This window comes from Lottia gigantea (assembly GCF_000327385.1).
Source record: "Lottia gigantea unplaced genomic scaffold LOTGIsca_45, whole genome shotgun sequence".
Taxonomy (NCBI): Eukaryota; Metazoa; Mollusca; class Gastropoda; family Lottiidae; genus Lottia; species Lottia gigantea.
In genome coordinates, this window is record NW_008709577.1 from 705721 (window position 1) to 726869 (window position 21149).

General features: G+C 32.2%; 2 protein-coding genes across 2 annotated transcripts; one reads left to right on the plus strand and one right to left on the minus strand.

The window, feature by feature from the left end:
- The first annotated feature begins 98 nt into the window (after positions 1-98).
- Positions 99-11956, plus strand: LOTGIDRAFT_218145 (hypothetical protein). The gene is made up of 31 exons (XM_009060930.1): positions 99-214; positions 510-623; positions 854-927; positions 1051-1131; positions 1249-1325; positions 1465-1574; positions 1903-2118; positions 2393-2528; positions 2835-2917; positions 3166-3316; positions 3488-3554; positions 4068-4143; positions 4391-4473; positions 4729-4868; positions 5096-5181; positions 5383-5521; positions 5835-5997; positions 6268-6414; positions 6629-6818; positions 7090-7185; positions 7376-7585; positions 7828-7920; positions 8130-8239; positions 8457-8597; positions 8820-8956; positions 9216-9402; positions 9693-9803; positions 10004-10165; positions 10317-10429; positions 10789-10870; positions 11249-11956. The coding sequence occupies exons 1-31, from the start codon at positions 175-177 to the stop codon at positions 11306-11308; spliced, it is 3675 nt and encodes a 1224-aa protein (XP_009059178.1). The 5' UTR covers positions 99-174; the 3' UTR covers positions 11309-11956.
- On the minus strand, positions 11951-15051 carry LOTGIDRAFT_233913 (hypothetical protein). The gene is made up of 3 exons (XM_009060931.1): positions 14956-15051; positions 13958-14069; positions 11951-13058 (listed from the first exon to the last, which is right to left on the minus strand). Exons 2-3 carry the CDS (start codon positions 14055-14057, stop codon positions 12304-12306), a joined length of 855 nt encoding a protein of 284 aa, XP_009059179.1. The 5' UTR covers positions 14058-14069; positions 14956-15051; the 3' UTR covers positions 11951-12303.
- Between the last annotated feature and the right edge of the window lie 6098 nt (positions 15052-21149).

The following is a 21149-nucleotide window of genomic DNA, read 5'->3' on the forward strand; positions in this document are numbered from 1 at the left end:
AAAATGAAAAATAAGATTTATCTCCCTTTACCCTGCTGACCTTTGTGTGATAATCAAGTCTACAGTTGACGTGGACCGGAAGTTTATTTGCTCCACGTCGAAGTGGAAAGAATAATTTTTGTCGGCTAATATATTATATTATTCATTTGCAGCTGTAATTAGAATAAAGACAAAATGCTAACAAAATTTGAGACCAAGTCTGCAAGAGTGAAGGGTAATTCATGTTATTATAGTTATTTTGATTTGAGAAATGGACCCTCTTATGTATTGTAGTATTATACTCCGTATTTGTCACAGCACAGTATCACTGACTGAATAGGTCGGCAATGAAGAAGATAGGCAACAAATAACCTTCAACAACTTTTAGCCTATTAACTCAATATGTCAATTATTAATACTACTAATAGGGCCTAATAAATGATACAGAAACTTTACTAATGTTGATTATTTTGTATCGTATGTATTATTCAATCAAACAAATTTCAAATATTGGTTTTCTTTGATTTTAGGTTTATCCTTTCACCCAAAGAGACCATGGGTTTTGGCTAGTTTACACAATGGTGTCATTCAATTATGGGATTATCGAATGTGTACACTAATTGATAAATTTGATGAACATGATGGTAAGAAAATTTATTTTTGACTAATACAATGAATGGCTTCTTTAAAAAAACAATTTGTTTGAACTAGCCTATGTCCAGCTAGATGTTAAGAAATATTAAGATAAAAGCACATGGCTTTCATACTTGAATAAATCACTGAAAGTTAGAATATAATACAATTATTTCATCAATTGTTTACAAAGATATAATGGCATATGTTATAGGCCTATAATCATATATTTTTTTTACAGGACCAGTCCGAGGAATTTGTTTTCATCAACAACAACCTTTGTTTGTGTCTGGAGGTGATGATTACAAAATAAAGGTATACACATATTCATTTATCATTTAGTTGTGATGAAATGCAAATTTCACTCTACCTGTCAAACAGTTTGTTCTTTATAAATTGATTTTGAACTTAATTTTTTTTTCTTATCGTTACTGATAGGTATGGAACTATAAGCAAAGAAGATGTTTGTTCACATTATTAGGCCATTTGGATTACATCAGAACGACAGTGTTTCATCATGTAAGTATTTTGAATAATTCATTTAATCAACTTCAGAGTGCTTCTACATTGTTGAAATTATGTCCAATATTTTCCTTACTCTGCTTAAAGCATTGATATACCTTCTCTTAATTTCAGGAATATCCATGGATTCTCAGTTCATCAGATGATCAAACATTAAGAATATGGAATTGGCAGTCAAGGAATTGTATCAGGTAAGCATGGTTATCAGTCCATGATGGATATAAAGGAAATAGAAAATGATCACATTGTTGTTATATATGATTATTAAAAGAATGACTGACAGCCAAATAGTATATGTTATTAATGAATACAATGTTATTTCTATTTCAGTGTATTAACAGGACACAGTCATTATGTTATGTGTGCAATGTTTCATCAATCAGAAGATTTGGTAGTTTCAGCATCATTAGATCAAACTGTGAGAGTCTGGGATATATCAGGTAAAGATTAAAACCATAATATCACAAAACAACAAAATATGTGGAAGCAAGATTGAAATGGATTAACCTTTTTACGCTGCTGCTATTGTTTAATTTGTTTTTGTAACGATATTTGGTTGAAATTTTATAAAGTTTTGTTTTCGTTTTTGACTGAGAAAGCAGGCATGAATATGTCTGGCCATAAATATATAGGCTTAGTTATCCAGGGATCTTTTGAGAATGAAATCTGAGGTCAAGTTCATCTACAATCACATAACACTTTTTGGATTCTATAACCATTTAAATATTTATATGATAGTTATAATGTATAACATTATTCTTGCTGCAGGATTAAGAAAGAAGAATGTAGCACCAGGACCTGGTGGTTTAGAAGAAAGATTACGTGGTAGTGGTCAAACAGATTTATTTGGTACCTCTGATGCTATTGTTAAACATGTTCTGGAAGGACATGATAGAGGAGTCAATTGGGCTGCATTCCATCCTACTCTACCATTAATAGTATCTGGTGCTGATGATAGACAGATTAAACTTTGGAGAATGAATGGTAAGTCATTTATGGTGTGCTTAAGATATCTTGCAATTGTATCTGTATTAAATAATACAAAATCAAATTATTATTTAATTTCTGCTTTGACTTGTTGACTTGTGGTATTTGAATTGAGAACATGTTGGTTGTCGCCTTGTGATTACTTCTACATCACAACCTTTTTTTTACAAGGCAACCAGAACTTTTAATACATTTATATCCATATTCTATCATTGCCACAATATTATATTCTTATGTCAGTTACCAATATTGTTGTATGTTATTATTGTAGAATCTAAAGCGTGGGAGGTAGATACATGTAGAGGACATTATAATAATGTATCATGTGTTTTATTTCATCCCAGACAAGATCTAATACTCAGTAATTCAGAAGATAAGAGTATCAGAGTCTGGGATATGAGCAAAAGGTAGGCACATTTTTTATTTTTAGCTCTTAAGCATCTAATTTGTTCATTTTAAGTTAATGTTAGTCTATTAATTGTGTGTTAAATTTTATGTGACACAGGTCGTGTGGATTTCAGTTTTTAACCAACTTTTTGAGTATATATAATAACCTCACCAAAAGTCTCAAATTAGTTTTATAAAGTTAAAAGACTTTGCATATATAGAATAACTGAAAAGTTGTGCGTTTGCCATACAACTATTATCTTATATTTACTGATTTGATCTTTACTACATATGGTGTATAATAACTATTACTTTGTTTTCTATAGAACTGGTGTACAAACATTCCGACGTGAACATGATAGATTTTGGGTTATGGCTGCTCATCCAACACTTAATCTTTTTGCTGCAGGTATGTACTGAATTAGCTTCTATTTCAGTTTTTGGAACTGTTTTGCTGATTACTTTAGAGATATTAAAGCACAAGTTTTATGAAGAGTTTATTGAAGATAGTTTATTTACAGCAACAAGTGTCATTAGTTTTATTTAGGTCTTGTAGTGTCCTGCACTGTTTATTTAAGATTATGTTTTAGCCTGAGTTTTTTAAAATTTGACTATTAACATGGTTATCGTGTTATCATGTTTATGATATATTTGTAGGACATGATAATGGTATGATAATATTTAAGTTAGAAAGAGAAAGACCAGCAAGTGCTGTACATAATAATATACTGTATTATGTTAAAGAAAAATATCTTCGTAGACTAGACTTCAATACATCTAAAGATGCTCCAGTCATGCAGTTGAGGAGGTAATATTGGATTCTGTCAACAATATACATTTTTTTTTGCCTGTTGTATATGCTGGTAGTAATTGGGTTTAATATCTGACATAAAAGGATAAAAAAGTTAACAAAATAAATATCCCACTGTACAAGGATATATGATTTATAAAGATTACATAATATTTGTTTTATTTGTAGTGGATCAAGAAGTCCAGTATATAGTATGTCCTATAATCCTGCAGAAAACGCAGTTCTTTTAACTACAGTAAGTTGTTTTAATTTTGTTATTCATTCACTAAGTATTTTACCATTTTCATTTGACTGAATTATTGAACTCAATGTTTGGAGAGGTCTCCTGAACACAGTATCTAAGTTATCAATAAATGGCTCAGTAGTTATGTCAAAAATTCAATTAGGTCCGATATTATTTTTACAGAATTAAAATATCTTAATTAGTTTAAGAGATATCGCTTCCCTAAAATAGAACCAAATTTTTTACTTTACCATGGCAACCGCTTTAAATAATTTAATAAGTTTTTTAAAAGTCTTTTAAGTTATTATTTATTCACCTGTTAAGTCTTTCCTGACACTTAATTTGGATGTATCATAATTAGCAAATTTAACTTTTCGGGTACTGTCTGGCCTTAAGAGGTTATGATATGCTGTATGAAGTATCTTGTCCAATTATTTCATAGATAAGATCTATGGCAGATGTCTGTTGTCAGAATGTATATGATATGTAATATGTATTGTATTATATTATATTATATTTGTTTAGAGAGCCAGTACAATAGAGAATAGTACCTATGATTTATATGCTATACCTAAAGATTCTGATTCACAGAGCCCTGATGGTAAGTTTTCAACACCGAATTTACAGTTTATATATTGGCTGAAGTTCATGTGGAAGGCTGGAGACTGCAGAAAGCATTGAAGATGACACCATTAACTTTTGAATTTCCTTGGATGAGAATCTTACTCTTTATCGCCTTTGTTATCCTACTATCTAGGAGTTTTCATTTATTGCAAATGTTTCTCTCTGGAGATGGCTGAAGGACAGACATATTATATTGTACTATACATTTTGTGTTCATATTGCAGCACCAGAAGGTAAAAGGTCATCAGGTTTGACAGCAGTATGGGTGGCTAGAAATAGGTTTGCCGTTTTAGACAGAACACATTCAGTATGTTTGGATCACATTTTATTACCATCCATATTAAAAATATTTTTTGATTGTTGTATATATCTAACATTGAAAAATCTATACGGCATTGTCTAATGAAAGCATGTTTAAATTTGTTCATAGTGAGATCATCTACTTAACTTAGTCTCCATTTTCTTTGTGTCCTGATGATGAATCTATATCAAAAACAGTGCAGCTGCATACATTTAGCTTACAGTGAATGAAGTGAAATCATATTATAAAATCTATTTCTAGATTATAATCAAGAATTTAAAGAATGAAATAACCAAGAAGGTACAGACACCAAATTGTGAAGATATATTCTATGCTGGTACTGGATGTTTATTGTTGAAAGAAAATGACAGTGTCACACTATTTGATGTTCAACAGAAAAGGTAAGAAAAATAATAACATTATCATATGCTTAAACTCTAGTTGCATTATTTTGTTAATAATTAGAGCAAGTGTTATTCTATAAATTTTTAGATTATTGTACACAGAATTTAAATCTTGTTAAATACCGGGACACAAATTCATCTTTATTTTTTCTATCATCCCTTCAATGTTTGTTTTCTTCAATGTTTTCATGCACTGTATATATTATACTATCTATATTTTGTAGAACTCTAGCCAGTATCAAGATTTCTAAAGTAAAATATGTTGTTTGGAGTAGTGATATGTCACATGTAGCTTTATTTAGTAAACATGGTAAGTAAACAAATATTATCAATTTATGTCATATGGTATTCATTTGCAATTCATTTTCTCATCTGCCTTATTTAAATTCTGATCAAACCATTAAAATTCTTTCTTTTTTTAGTCAGTAATGAAAATATTTAAAGTGCATGAAACAAATACTGTTCTATTTTGTCTGTTAGGCACACATAATGATTAAACTCTGTATTTCAGTGATATCTATCTGTAATCGTAAATTAGATAATCTATGTACTATACATGAGAATATTCGTGTTAAGAGTGGTGCCTGGGATGAAAGTGGTGTCTTTGTTTATACTACCAGTAACCATATTAAGTATGCTCTAACTAACGGGTAGGTCATATTTTGGTTCAAAGAACTTTTAATATTTCTCAAATATATTAGACTTTTTTTTTGTAAAAAACTTTTGAGACATTACCTTAACTACAAACTGTATCAACATTTGAAAATGACTACTTGTGTTGTATAGAAAAAAACAAATTTAGAAATATATGTGAAATTTCTATTTGGATGTATATGTAAAGGGATTTTGCAATTTTTATATAGTTTTAGTACTTTTGAAGATTTTATATAAATTCAAGACACACATCAATTCTGGAAAATGATGAACCATGACCTTTAATATGATATTTGTTTTATATTGTAGTGATCATGGTATTATAAGGACATTAGATTTACCTATCTATATAACACGTATAAAGGGTAATAGTGTCTATTGTCTAGATAGAGAGTGTCGACCAAGAGTTCTGAACATTGATCCTACAGAATTTAAATTTAAACTGGCTCTTGTAAATAGAAAATATGAAGAGGTATGTAGTGGACTCATTATCACATAATAATATAAGTTTGTATGTTCTTCGATGAGTTCAAATTAGAAGATATTATAGCTTGATTTTGGTTAACATTACTATCAAATATTTCAATGTTTAAAAATATAGAAACATCTTTTTCTTTTGTTTGGTTTGCATATGTATATTGAACATATCTAGGAGCCTTACGAGGTTATTGAAAAAACTTAATTGACAATAATGATATTAAAATTCCTTGAAGAATTTATAATTTACTTATTATGTTTACAGGTATTACATATGGTGAGAAATGCTAAATTAGTAGGTCAGTCTATCATATCATACCTACAAAAGAAAGGTTATCCTGAGGTAGCTCTACACTTTGTTAAAGATGAGAAAACTAGATTTGGTTTGGCACTGGAATGTGGAAACATTGAGGTAAGACAGGTTTTGATGTTGATAGTGTTAAAGTGTAAATTTTGGCCGAATATAGCCATTGTATTTTGTATCAAAAGATGTCCACTCATGATCTTATCATAAACAAGAGACAGTGATGTGTTGACTTTCATGATTCTTTTATTTGAAGGATTATTCTACTTTTGAAATAACCACAGATAAAGGCCAATGGCTAACCAATAATGTATTGTTTCAGATTGCCTTGGAAGCAGCTAGAGCACTAGATGATCAAGCTTGTTGGGAGAAACTAGGAGAAGCTGCTTTACTTCAAGGAAATCATCAAATAGTGGAGATGGCCTACCAGAGAACTAAGAACTTTGATAAACTATCTTTCCTCTATCTTATTACTGGTAATCTGGAGAAAATGAGGAAAATGATGAAAATTGGTATTGCATTTAAACTTAATCTACCTGTCACTTATTCATATACACTTATCTTCCATTATATCTCAATTGCCCGTGGAAAAGGGACTTTAGAAGGAAATATATTGCCCTTTTATGTCTTTCATCTGAGGAGGGCATAGTATATCACCCGGATCAAAAGCACCATGTTACCTGATTTCTACTATCAAAACAGTACATTTTCATTAACTCAGCCTATTTAAACATTTATATAGTCCTGCAGTCATCTAAACAATGTTTTGGTCTTTTATTTCAGCTGAAATTCGTAAAGATACCAGTGGACATTTTCAAGCTTCTCTGTTACTAGGTGATGTGAATGAAAGAGTTAAAATATTAAGGCAATGTGGACAAAGTAAGTATATAAACTGAATTTATTTCAATGAATTTTGATATAGTCAACAATCAAAGAAAAAAAAACAAAACTAAAGATCGTTGAAATTGGCCCTTGAAGTTATTCTGCGCCTGACAGTTTTTCAGAAACATTGTCAAATCATTATCCCAGTTGTAAAATCTTATGTAAATATGTTTTTTTTTTTTATCAGAATCACTAGCCTATGTAACAGCTAAAACACATGGTTTAGAAGAAGAAGCAGAAGAAATACAGGAAGGTTTCGGTGAAAATGATAAAGTACCAGATTTATATCCAAATGCTACCCTTCAACAACCACCAGTACCTATCATGCAACAAGAATCTAACTGGCCATTATTAACAGTATCAAAGGGTTTCTTTGAGGGAGCTATGGCTGCTAGAGGTAAGACCTCTACATACTCAATACACAGATTAAGAATTTCAATTCAATTCATATCAGCAACATTTAATATTGAGATAATGGTGATAATGTGGAGCTTTCAAATGTATTTTATTAAATGTGGACTCAAATCCAAGAATAAGATTCCAAGAATTTACTGTTTGTATGTCATTAACAGGCATCAGAGAACCAATGCACAAAATTTGGTTTCTTGGTTGATTTATGATTCATTATCTAAATTACAGGTGGTAAACAGAGCTCTATGGCTGCTGTAGAAGCTGATGATATGGGAGCTGGTGAAGGTTGGGGTGAAGATGCTGAACTTGTTCTGGATGAAGGTATGTTTCTAACCTTTCATGTATTTGGGAGACATTGGTACTCATTTGTAAAATATACCACGAAAAGCATGATGAAATCTATTTTGATGTTCACAAAATGTTTTTGGCTTAATGGAATTTGAGATTTCTGTATTTTGAAAAAGTATTTTAAAGTAAATATTTTCTATGTGAATATGAATGCATTCATTAATATGGCTTTATATTAATAGATGGTTTTGGTAAAGGAGAAGGCTTTGATGATGATGGTGTTGAAGTTGGTGATACTGAAGGTGGTGGATGGGATGTTGGTGATGATGATTTAGAATTACCAGCAGATCTGGTGAGTCTCATATTCATTTAGATATTTGCTAAAAGAAGCAGCATTATTGTATCTGACGGATTATTGTATCCAGTTCGGGTGGTTATGCTTTCTCATTATTGACTACAAAAGAAATATTCAATCAAATGAATAAATAAATGATGGTATTTAATGCGAATCAAGTACAATATTCATTATTTTACTTCATAATCTAAAGAAATGATATTTATTATTACAGGATGTAGGACCAGTATCTACTGGTGAAGATGGATTTTTTGTACCACCAACTAAAGGTACAAGTCAAGCTCAAGTTTGGTGTAATAATTCACAGTTACCAGTTGATCATGTGTTAGCTGGATCCTTTGAAACTGCTATGAGAGTAAGTATTAAAAGTCACAGATCCAGGAAATTTACAAGGAGAAAACCAAGCAAATGAAACAAACTAACTGAAATTAATATAGGTTGAAACTCTTCTGGGGCCAAGGTGACTCAGTGAGTTAAATGCTTGCCAACTAACTTGAGAATTTCTGGCTTCAATCAATAGCATTTTTCAAAACTCAAACCTCTTATTTATGACCTTCAATTTTTACTATAATTCTAGCTGCTACATGACCAGATTGGAGTTGTGAGTTTTGAATCCTATCAGAAATTATTCCTACATACCTACAGTAGATCACGAACAAGTTATATTGGTTTACCTTCATTACCTCCATTCTTTGGTTATCCACATAGAAACTGGTTGGTTTAATATTGCTTTTAACTTGTTTAATATTTGATTAGGCACCATACTCCACTGTGAGAACTAAGTGTTCAAGGATGGCTTGGTGTGAGAGGTATTGACAACATTACCCGACATCCCCACCATGTTCTGTTGAGAACTAAGTCTCTGTCCACCATCTTTTGCACGCTTTTTAAAGATCTCCTAACTCCTAACAAAGATTTGATCACAATATTATAGGTAGCCATGATATTGAAATATGACATTTATGTTTTGTAGGAAAGAAGCCGGTGCCAGAAATGGAGCCCCCTCAGTTGGTCTCAAGTTAAATATGTTAGTACAGCAACTTCAAACAGCCTATTTATTAACTACATCAGGAAAATTTGCTGATGCTGTTGACAAATTCAGATCTATTTTACTGAGTGTTCCATTATTAGTGGTGGAAAATAAACAAGAAATAGCAGAGGTTACTTGTATCAAACATTACATTTTTTTTGGGGGGGGGGGAGTTGTCAAATCATGGAACAGAATTAGTTCAGCCATGCTGAACAGGCACCCAAACCCTGTCTTAACATGACAGCAAGGGTAGGCAACTCTATCCGACTAAACAGGAATATGACAATAATAGATCATGGGACTGAGGGCTATATTTCAATATATTCTTTATTTTTTAAACTGATTATATTATAAGAATTTGTTATTGATTGCTAAAATTGGATCTGGGTTGTAAAATGGAATTCTTAAATAATTTAAAAGGCTCAACAATTGATAGAAATATGTAGAGAATATATAGTTGGTTTATCTATGGAAAATAAAAGAAAAGAGATGCCGAAAGCCACATTAGCTGATCAAAAACGACTATGTGAGGTAAGTCTAGTTCAAGATATGTTTTTTATTTCTTTATTTTTGAAAAGTCACTAATACATTTTCATTTCAAAATAGAGATCAATTTCAGTATGCGAGGTATAAGCTTGTTATTTTGGAACAAATACTCTTATCATGCAAAATTATGATTAATTTAAATTCATCATTCATTGATTATATAATTTGATTTATTTATATTTTAGATGGCTGCTTATTTCACCCATTGTAATCTCCAGCCTGTACATTTAATATTAACATTACGTACAGCTCTTAATCTCTTCTTTAAACTCAAAAATTATAAAACAGCAGCTTCATTTGCTAGAAGATTATTAGAATTAGGACCAAAACCAGATGTAGCTACTCAGGTAAGAAATTCAATTTTATGGCACTGGATGTTGTACAAATATAAATGTCCTAAAATTGATCCTGACAATGTTTGAGAAGTGCTAAAGCATTTTTAATACTCTCTACTAGCATTGCCATATATCAAGATATCTATTCAAATTTTTCTTGCAGACCAGGAAAATTTTAGCAGCTTGTGAAAAGAATGCTACAGATGAACATGAATTAAAATATGATCAACATAATCCATTTGATATCTGTGCTGCTACTTATGTTCCTATTTACAGGTAATTTTTTCTTTCTTTACCTATTTAAAACTTACTTTTCTTTATGTTGTAATACTCTCAAATGATGACTTGAAACAACTGTTTTTGAACAAGTTATATCAAAATCAAGTTCATATTACAAGGATTACTCCCTCTATTGACAATACTGTCAAACTTCTGTTAAGGTAGTGATCATAGTAATTAAATTCACATTAAAAGTAAAAAGAAATAATCTTTTTTTTACAAACCTAGCACATGCATTTAGTGTTTTTAGGCATTCTTGCAGGCAATTGCAAATATAACCCGATTGCACACTGGCTTGTGGAATAGAAATAGAGTAGCGAATAATAACTATCATTATTATTGTATTGGTATTACAGAGGTAAACCAGTGGTGAAATGTCCTTTAAGTGGAGCATGTTATTTACCAGAGTTTAAAGGTCAAGTCTGTAGGGTGTCTGGGGTAAGTAAAATGTATATTGTTATTTGTGAACCTCAATTACTGTATAACAAGACACAATTGATAACCATTTAATTATTATTATTTAGTTATTCTATTTGTTGCACATAATAGAAAGTAATAAACCCTATATTGCCAATTAGGAGGGATCTATTTTTATGCATACCTTAGAAATATTTTAGACTGTTCTAAATTAGGACTGGCATACTGATTGATCTGGAATCACTTGTATAATTTTGTTGATTTATTGAGTTTCAATACCTTGAGTGCATTTTTATGATCAACCAAAGGATGTCTATTTTTTCTAGGTACAATTATGTCTTATCAGGTGGTTTCTCACTGACAAATAGAAATTTAATTTTATTCTGTTTATATTTTCAGGTTACAGAGATAGGTAAAGATTGTATTGGATTACGTATCAGTCCAATACAGTTCCGGTAAAATATGGAATATAGTGCTATTTCAAAAGACAATTATATAACAAACTTGTAAATTATTCACAGTATATTTGTGAACAATGAATTTGTAAAAGAAATTGTGATTATTTGCTATTTGTGCAGTACAAAGTGGGTGTTATTCATTTCTTGGTAAAATATTTTGTTGTTGGCTGAAATATATTTTAACTGTGTATTAAGCTATCATGCTTCTGTGATTGATGACCATAATTCATAAAGATACACAATATCTTATAAAATATACATATACATATACCTCACATGTCCAACTTACTATTTCTTAGATAATAATAATACATGTGCTAAGCTATTGATTCTGCATTAAATATTATATTATAGATAGTGAACCATCTTCAGGTTACAAGTGTACATGTTCATGGAAACATGACAGTGATATCTGTTTTCAAGCAAATTAAAAATTACGTGTACTCGGCATGTATTTATTTTTGTATGAAAAAAATTCTACAGCTCTACTACTTGAAATTGTAATAGCAGTTCTGGTTCTCTTGTCTTGACAACTTTCAATTTGAATAAATTTGTCCTCAAAACCTGTCTTTATACAATAACAATATTGTCTTGCTATTTATTATCATTTATTGTTAATGCATTATGTGAATAAAAACACAAACCTTTTCTTAATTTTATTAATTTTCAACATAAAATTTCAATCCCTGGGAATTTCCATCCATAGACATCTATTCACCATTTTTCAGTATGGAACCACCAAACAAATATTCATATTTTCCCTTAAGTTTAACATAAAGGACCCAATGACCCCTTTGGATGTCATCTTTATATTTAACAAGAAGAAAAGTAAATTTATGTGGTGATTTACTGGAAAATGGTGAAATAGGAAATACAAATTCAGTTCTGATCTGTCAATGTTTTTATAATTAATTCATTTGTAGCACTGATAATTAGATTTAATCAGATTCAATCATAATTAATACATTAATTGAACATTTCATTTGAAAGAATATTTCATAATTTAGACTTTGATATTGGTTCCAAGGCAAAACGTATTCTTGCATGTAATAAGGAATTCTTGTCTTTAGTGATGATAAAATAGAGAATTTGGGGATCATTCTTGTCTTGCCATGTATGAGCATGAACAAGATCACCTGCTAGAGCTTCACGCTTGTATAACACATCAATATCAGTAGCTTGATAATTGCAAATATCAGTTATAAAATATTGATAATATCCTTCAATAGATGCCATTGCAGCACAATCTAAACAATAGCGTACAAATTGACCTTGATTTAGATGTTGATTTTGATCTGTATCATTGGGTAACACAAAGATTGGTATATGATAAGTATCTAATGGTAAATCTGGTATAGTCATTAGAAATTGAGGTTTAGCCTTTGCTGATCCTCCAAGTAATTTCAGGTACCTCTCTCTGGCTTCTTTCAATAATGATGCTGGTCGTTTGGTTTCTCTATCAACACAAACAAATTTAAACACACTAGTACCAATAATCTTGTCATTCTTTTCATTTCTTAGAACTTGTTCTATTGTAACAGAAGAAAGACCTACATCTTTCAATTCTAACATGACAGAAAATGGAAAACTTCTGTATCGCTTGGTAGTATTTGGTACAAGCTGAATATTTTGAGCAACTATAAATCTTGTTCTAGTTTTAGGACTTAAAAGGTCACTAGTGAATCCGCCTAAAAATGCTATAGCACGACCTCCTTCAAATAACTTGCTTATTTTCCATGCACTTATACATCCTGAAAATATAGTAATACTACATTGAATCCAATCGATTTTTGTTTAATATTTGTGCATCTTCATATATCAAGGTCATTCTCATAGGTTTCAAGTTTAACAGATGATCCAGCAGACATCTTCTTGCCATTGCATTGATAACTGTTCAATTTGACCAATCTGTGAACCAACCATATCTAGTTACATGTTGTATCGTTATTTTTTTTTTTAATGATTTACCAGAGGGTGCAAATATTAGAAGTTTTTTTAGTGTTCAAATAATACAGCTCAAGTTGAGTTATCTATCTTAATTTTCAGATTAAAAAAAAAAATACCTCAGAATTTAACAATTAACTTCCAAGAAGTAGTTAACATTCTCTAGATATTACCTATATTATGACTAGTCAACCAGTCACCAGAATGTTGATATTGGTATTTTGAACTTAGATGGGAGGAGTAAAAGTCAGATCTAATATTGAAGAGTGTTACAGGTTGTTAAAATTGAGTTGTATCAGCTGGTATGACTATAACTATATCCATTTAAATTGACCATTACCAATTAACATTTGTTGTATATCAACAGTTGACAATTAACAGTCAATATGACAGTAGGCCTACTGTAGCATTTGTCCCTCTAGAAAAACGGTTTGTAACCCCACTTCATTTCTCACAATTTTCAAATATGAATTTATATGCTGTTCTCCTAAAATATGTGTCAGAGTGCACCAAATCATTCCTATTTTTCTTTTTAATTTTCTTCAGTTAGAGACCTCTCAGACGCTCCATGGTGCTTCCTTACAACTGCGCATTTTAAATATCAACCTCGATAGGTTTCCCCAATTAAGTCACCCTGCCTCTATTTCTGCCACTGATTTGAAGACCTAAATTGATAACATAATTTAACAAAGATTAAAAAACTTACCATTTCTATCAAAATCATCATAACTTAACCCTGGGAAATAAACTTGACATTTTAGATCACTAATATTATAGCTATACCCAGTCTCACTCGTCAAACTCATTTTCTTTCTTATCTGGAAAGGAGGAAATTCATGAAATACAATAGATTATCATGCTGGCCAATAGATAGGAATGTCCACACATTTATAGGGACAATTCTTTGAGAGAGGCCTTTGGTATGATTTCAAAGTTGGTGACACCAGGTTTTAACACTAACACCAACACTTAAACCCATTTGCATACCAACCAAAATAAGCAGCAGTTTTGATGTAACCCCATTTCAAAGTTAGTGTTAGGTGTTGACACTATCACCGACACCAACACTAACACCAATTTCCACACCAACTTTAAAATCAAGCAGCAGTGTTGGTGTTTCAAAGTTGTTGACACCATCTCAACACCAGGTGTTGAGCTAAACCACAGCTAGTGTTTGTTCTTATGAAATTCAAAGGACTTTTTATTGGTGATAACACCCAACCCCTAGGGGTTTACACTAGACTGATTTCAAAGTTGGTGTTGGCAGTCATGTTGCTTGTTAACACCAGTGCTGACTTTAAAAAACACTTGGTGTCAACACCTGACATGGTGTTTGGGTTCTGGATATACACAAACACTGACACCTTACACTAACTCCAACATCAACAATGGCAACATTGAAATCGGCCCATGTGCTGACATGTTGCAAGCAATATAGAAATTGGCCTAGTTATTGAAAAGTCATATTTAGTTCATAATTTGGCATATCCAATCATAACCTGAAAATTAAATGCCACACATGATAATATCTGATTTTGAATAATGATTAGTAGCCTAGCTTATCACGCATAGGGCCTACTATTAAGGCTATAGTCAGCTGACAGGTGTTTTAAAGTATAAATCTGCTGTCATTGCAGTGGAAATTGTACTTTGTATAGTCACAAAAACCCTGCCCTACACAATTTTAAGGTGTAACCATCTCACCTACTGTGTTTTCTCTAGTAATTTGGCATTCTCAAAATTTTCCAACGAGATGTGTATTGAAGTAAGCAATCCTTGTTCTTGTTGATTAAGCAGAAGTAATCTACGGTCAAAAGTCGAAGTCCAGGATGTAAAGGGAGACAACAATTATTTTTAAAAATACTACAATGATTTAGTTTCCCTTTTTAAACTGGCTCTAGAATGGATATTCAGATAATGAAGTAGAGTGAAGTTGTGATGTGAGCACTAAAGGATGGAGGCGACAAAGGTTATTGAAAAATGCATTAACAGGCCTTATTTTAAAAAAAAACTGCAGTGCCCTGGCTCTTTTGATCAGAGTGTCGGACATGGAAGTCATAATTTAACGATCATTTGAGATAACCAGGGGTGTCAGACAGTGTAACCATTCTTTGCGATAACCTACTACAGATGCCAATTACAGATGCAATCTACTTGGACTTTCAGAAGGCCTTCGACAAGGTTCCTCATAAGAGACTTCTCATCAAATTGCAAAATCTTGGCATATCTGGTAAAATTTTAAAGTGGGTGGAAAACTTCCTAACCAACAGAAGACAGAGGGTCATGCTGAACCAAATCACATCAACATGGGTGGATATTAATAGTGGAGTCTCTCAGGCCCAATACTTTTCCTTATATATATAAACGATATACCATCAATTGTTAAATCAGTCATTAAATTATTTGCAGACGACACAAAGATTATGGGACCTAGTGGAGAGCAGTCTGATATCACCAATCTCCAAGCAGATTTGAACAACCTAGTAGACTGGTCAAGTAAATGGATGATGGCATTTAACATTGAGAAATGCAAGTCACTACACTTTGGAATCAACAACCCAAAACACCAATATTACATAGGAGACCCAAAACAGACCTCTTAATCAAGATTCCTAAGAAAAGGACCTCGGGGTAGTTTTTCAAGATAACCTCAAATTCACAACCCATATTGCAGACACTATCAGATAGGGTACCGGTAATAGACTTTTAGGAATGATAAAAAGAACATTTACCGATCTTGACAAAGAAATGTTCCTGTCACTGTACAAGACTCTAATCAGACCACATCTAGAGTATGCAGTAACAGCCCGGTACCCAATATTGAATAAGGATGAAATAGGTATCGAAAATGTCCAAAGGCGTGCAACTAAAATACTTAAAAATCTGGAACATCTGCCATATCCAGATAGACTTAGATTCCTAGGATTACCAACTCTTGAATACCGTCGAAAGAGAGCCGTTGTGATACAAGTATGCAGATTCATCAGTGGTAAAAACAACCTTGGAAACAATAATCAATAAACTTATTCAAAAGAAACAAGAATCAGGAGCAACGACAAAAAAAACTATAAAAACAACAAGTAAGATTGGATGTCAGAAAAACTGCTTTTGTCACAGAATAGTAAACACTTGGAATTCCTTACCAAATTCTGTCGTTGAATCTACAACCCTGAACCAGTTCAAATCCAACCTTAACACTGCATGGAAAGATGACCGGTTGAAATTCTCACCAAGCTCCATGCTATAACAAGAACTTTATTACTGATAAAGCAGTCAATAACAACTCTACAATTTATGGTCATAATTAATGCGCACCCCAATCAACCAAACAACAAGTCAACTTAAGGTGGTCTAGAAGCAGTTAATGCTTACTTTAGACAGAATACAGTATGATGATGATGATTTTGTTAGTATCATGTGGCCTTTGACCTTTTGGCTGCGGACGCAGTATTAACCGGCCGATGCGAGATTAGTTTCGTTGAAACACAATTGACGGAACCGGACACGTGACATAGGTGTATGGAGAAACTGATGGTATGACTGACCTACAAAATTATTCATCTTTCCAAATATATTTTGGTTTTGCAGATTTGAGGTATTTAAATAGGTGTAAATACCCGACACCTGCGGAGATCCGGAATGTCTCCATTTAACAGGGTCTATTTTTTCTGTCTCTACACCGGCCGACATCTGTCCAAATAGCTATCAGAGGCTAGAAAAGAGACAGATGTTTCGGTCTAGTCTAACCTAGAGTTGATCAATTCCAAATAATCATTAGTGATAACGTAACTTTGATCTCTTCACTTCTTTCTTCAAAATAAGAGCTGAAAGTTTCTGAGTCCATAGCCTGTTTTGAGCATCACTAAAAGAAGCACTGTTGAGGATATCGTTAGCGAGACGGACATGCTTACCCTTCTGGAGTACCTCATGCCACTCTGAGATTGGGTTTGTCTCTCGGCATCCCATGCGGAGAGTTCGCATAGCTAATATGATTTACTTGGTGTATTTGTAGGGCGCCAAACATCCTCAATGGTCATGTTACAATCAAATATATTAACATGTGATTACACCACAGGTAAATTCAACTGCAATGTAGGTCAACAAACATTTACCGAAATGCCACCCCATTTCTTTCACTATTATTTCGAAATAGAATCCCAAGGTTTTTGCCTCTAATGAGCCACGCCTTTAAATAAACCCTAGACAAATCAATGAACATTGATGAAGACTATTTATATAGAATATTACATTTACATAATCCCATTTATCAATATAACTACATTGTTATTGAAAGGTTTGGGTCTCCATTTCAAATGTATTGTCGATTTGTTGGGCGGAGTGTCACGTCATTACTAATTGGTTTTAATTAACATGCAATCTGTCTAATGTAACATGCTATTTAAAAAAATCTTGGGCCATACCATTCCATTTTTTTTAGAAAATAAGCCAGATGATCTTCAGTTCAGAAATATTAAAATGCAGAATGATGTTAAGTCCCATGTTTTCTTGCGGGATATTATACACTTGCCATCCATGATCTGACAAAATTGTTCTTTAAATCATGTTCATCTAAATTTTGCCCTTTGAGCGAAATGATCAAAGAAGTGACCAAAGAAAGACACTATTGAGAGTTGACAGACAGTGCAAGTCAATGGAAATCTTCTATTGAACATAACATTTGATTGGTTGAGTATATGACCTAGAACATGAGATGCATAACAATTATGTCGGATCATAGATGGTAAGTTGAGTCACCCAAGGTAAAACACAAGAAACTAAATATCCAGATTTGCATTCAGTGCAGATTGGACGAATCAATTGTGCTGTATTTAAGTTGAATTTAAATTGAAAGTTACAATAATCCTGATAACATTAGCTTCTGAGGTTTACAATGAACATAAACTATTTGATATATTAGACGGAAATGACTTTTATATTTCAAAGGCAGTCTGGAAAATAAAGTTAAAATAATTATTTATTTATTTACATTTTGAAAAGTGTTACAAGAAGATCGAATTTAGCTTTGTTATGTTGGAGCTCACCCTTGTATCGTGTTGTATCACGGAAGTTTGTAAATGAAGCAAATTGATTGAATTCCATGCTAATGAATACAGCCAATCAGAGGCCTCGAGAGTCTGTGATCACAAAGCCATAATGTTAACAGTTTTCTGTCGAGGGCTCTGATTGGCGGTATTCGCTAGAGTACAATCTAATCGAATCGCTGCATTCTGTGATTCAAGAATAGTGGCTTACATTCAAGGTATAAGACGAAATTTGTAATACCTTGTCATTGTGAAGATGAAAGGATGAATGTAATGAGAATCCAATACGATCCTCAATGGATACTGATTTTTTGTCAATCTAATGCGTCTTCATAAAACATTTTTCTATAAAAATCTGAATTTGAATATTTCGGTAATTTTTTTAAAATAAATTGGCACCTGAAATTTAGTTATATTTCGTTGTCATTTTGAATTGCATGCGATATCATGAGTTATCAAACTTGTTGAATTTAAAACGTCATAAATTGTTTGTTATTTAATCATTCCTTGTGTTAATATATAATGTGTGCATTAATAGTCTTCTGCTATAGTTGTATAGCAACATTGTGGTACTATTTAGCACTAGTAAGTGCAGTATTGTAATTAAAGTGTGTTAATAGAATAGTACCTAATCAATTTTGAAACAGACTATAGTAGGCTGCGTCTACTGGCCACTCAATGTGGGGGCGGGGGTTTCATGTTGCCGTTCGCTCTAATACGAAAGGGAAGTGCTGGCATCGATAATGGCGAGCAATGAAAAAGGATTTAGCAGGCTATAAACACAGCTTTCAAACACAAAATCGGTAAGTGATTTTTAAAATGCTAATAAAAATATTGTTGAGTATGTATTATGATGATATTTGTGTGCGTGTATGGTGTTATAAAAGTGAATATGATGTCGATATCGGTTCTCGCTGACTTCCAGTCGTCTAGTTCTACTACTACCAGCTAGCTGGAACCACGGCAGATGTTTTACTATCGTCAATAATATACACTTAAATAAATGTCTATTAGAATACAGCTTTTAAGTTTGGAGAATCAGTCGAACGAAGGTAATTGTGCTGACATTATATTTATTTATTTATAACAGTAAAAGTGTGGAATTTATAGGTATTATTGACAAAATAAGCATGGCAGCAGAAATGGTTTTCTAATAAATTTGCGTGTGGTAAGATAGAGCACGCGACCACAACATAACCGACAGTCATACTACCAGAAAATATGGAAAGTCATAAGAAAATATGATGACATTATATGGGTGTAATAGAAAAATAACCATTTATCAGTGCAATCAGTAGAATATACTCTTTTATAAATACTGGAAAGATGAAAGTTATGTATGAAAGGCCTACTGCTCTATATGATTCCACCATTATATCAGTTGAGTATATTAAAGGGATCCATTTTTCTTGTTTAGTAATATGTTACTTTGAAAAGCTGACTAATATTTAATTTGATTATCTCATGCTTTGACCTTGAAACTATATCACAAGAAAAACCTACGCTCAATAAGCTACATTTCTAAGTCTTAATGACTTCATTCGGGCTTGGTCCACAGTTCAATCTTGGATATTTTATTTTTAATGGAGTTAAAAACCAATCTTCACATCCAACTGTTTCATAGACTTTCTCGCACATTGCTTTGCTTACTTAAAGTGAGAATCTGATTTGATTTCAACATAAAGAACTGCCAGGCTAAATTTTGTATGATATTATATCTAAACCCTTACTAAGTCTTTATATTTTTACTTGGGAACCAGGGAACCATCTTAAATTTGAGAATTAGATAATACTTAACGTGACTTTTGTGTGGACATTGTATTTTGGACTACAGACCTGCAACTCTTCATGAAGTGTTATGTAAAATTATTGCTTTTAAAAAAATCAGACATTGTTAAGATTATGTATGTTCAGATACCAAAACAGTTGAACATTACAATCAAGTAGATCAATTAATGTTTCTACCAAAATTATGAATTTGGTGAAATGGCATGGTGTGTTATGATGACAGTCAAAATGGAATGTATTCATTAGTGATATACTGTAATAAGAGCTATTTGCTCTTTAGAGATATGAATTAGTGGAATATGAAATAATGACTCATTATCCCAATTTATTATTTATTATATATCAGAATATAGACAATGTTCTGTATATTAATTATGTAGCCCAATATAATATACGTTTATTTTATAAGACTAATGTTATATAGAATGATTGTATTGAAGTTTCCATTTATCATCAATAATTCCAGCACTTCTGGTTAATGTGGAGTTTGTCCTGTAGTTCCACCAAAAAAGTATAGTGGCCCGAGGATCTGATATGGCATCAACATTAAATCATTTGGATGGTACAATAACGGTTCCACAGAAAAGTGTTTCCACTGTTTACACTACAGAGCCTTGACGATGACCTGTGTCCAGGCCCAGGAACAACCATTCCAAAAAACATTACAAGACATGTTATGATTGATCACTGGACAATACATATGTTTTTAGGCATGGGAGGGTTGAGCACATCGACGAATGATCACTCAACAATACATGAGACATGTTTCTCAAAATGAAAAAGGGACTAGCTGGTCTCCTTTATTTTAATAATGATGACATTTCCACTGTTAATGAATTGACATCAGACAATCATTCTCGGAACTGCATGGTTTAACAATTCTGCACTTTTCAAGCAAAGCACATAATCAGTCTGATACAAAACCCATGTCATTTAATTCATTTTCAACCCAAATTGATGTCTAATTTAGTTGGAAGTTTATACTTAATTATAAGAAAACAGTGTATGGTACAGTTTTAAAAGCAAATACATATTGTGCCATTGGTGGAGTATGAATTTTTAATTAAA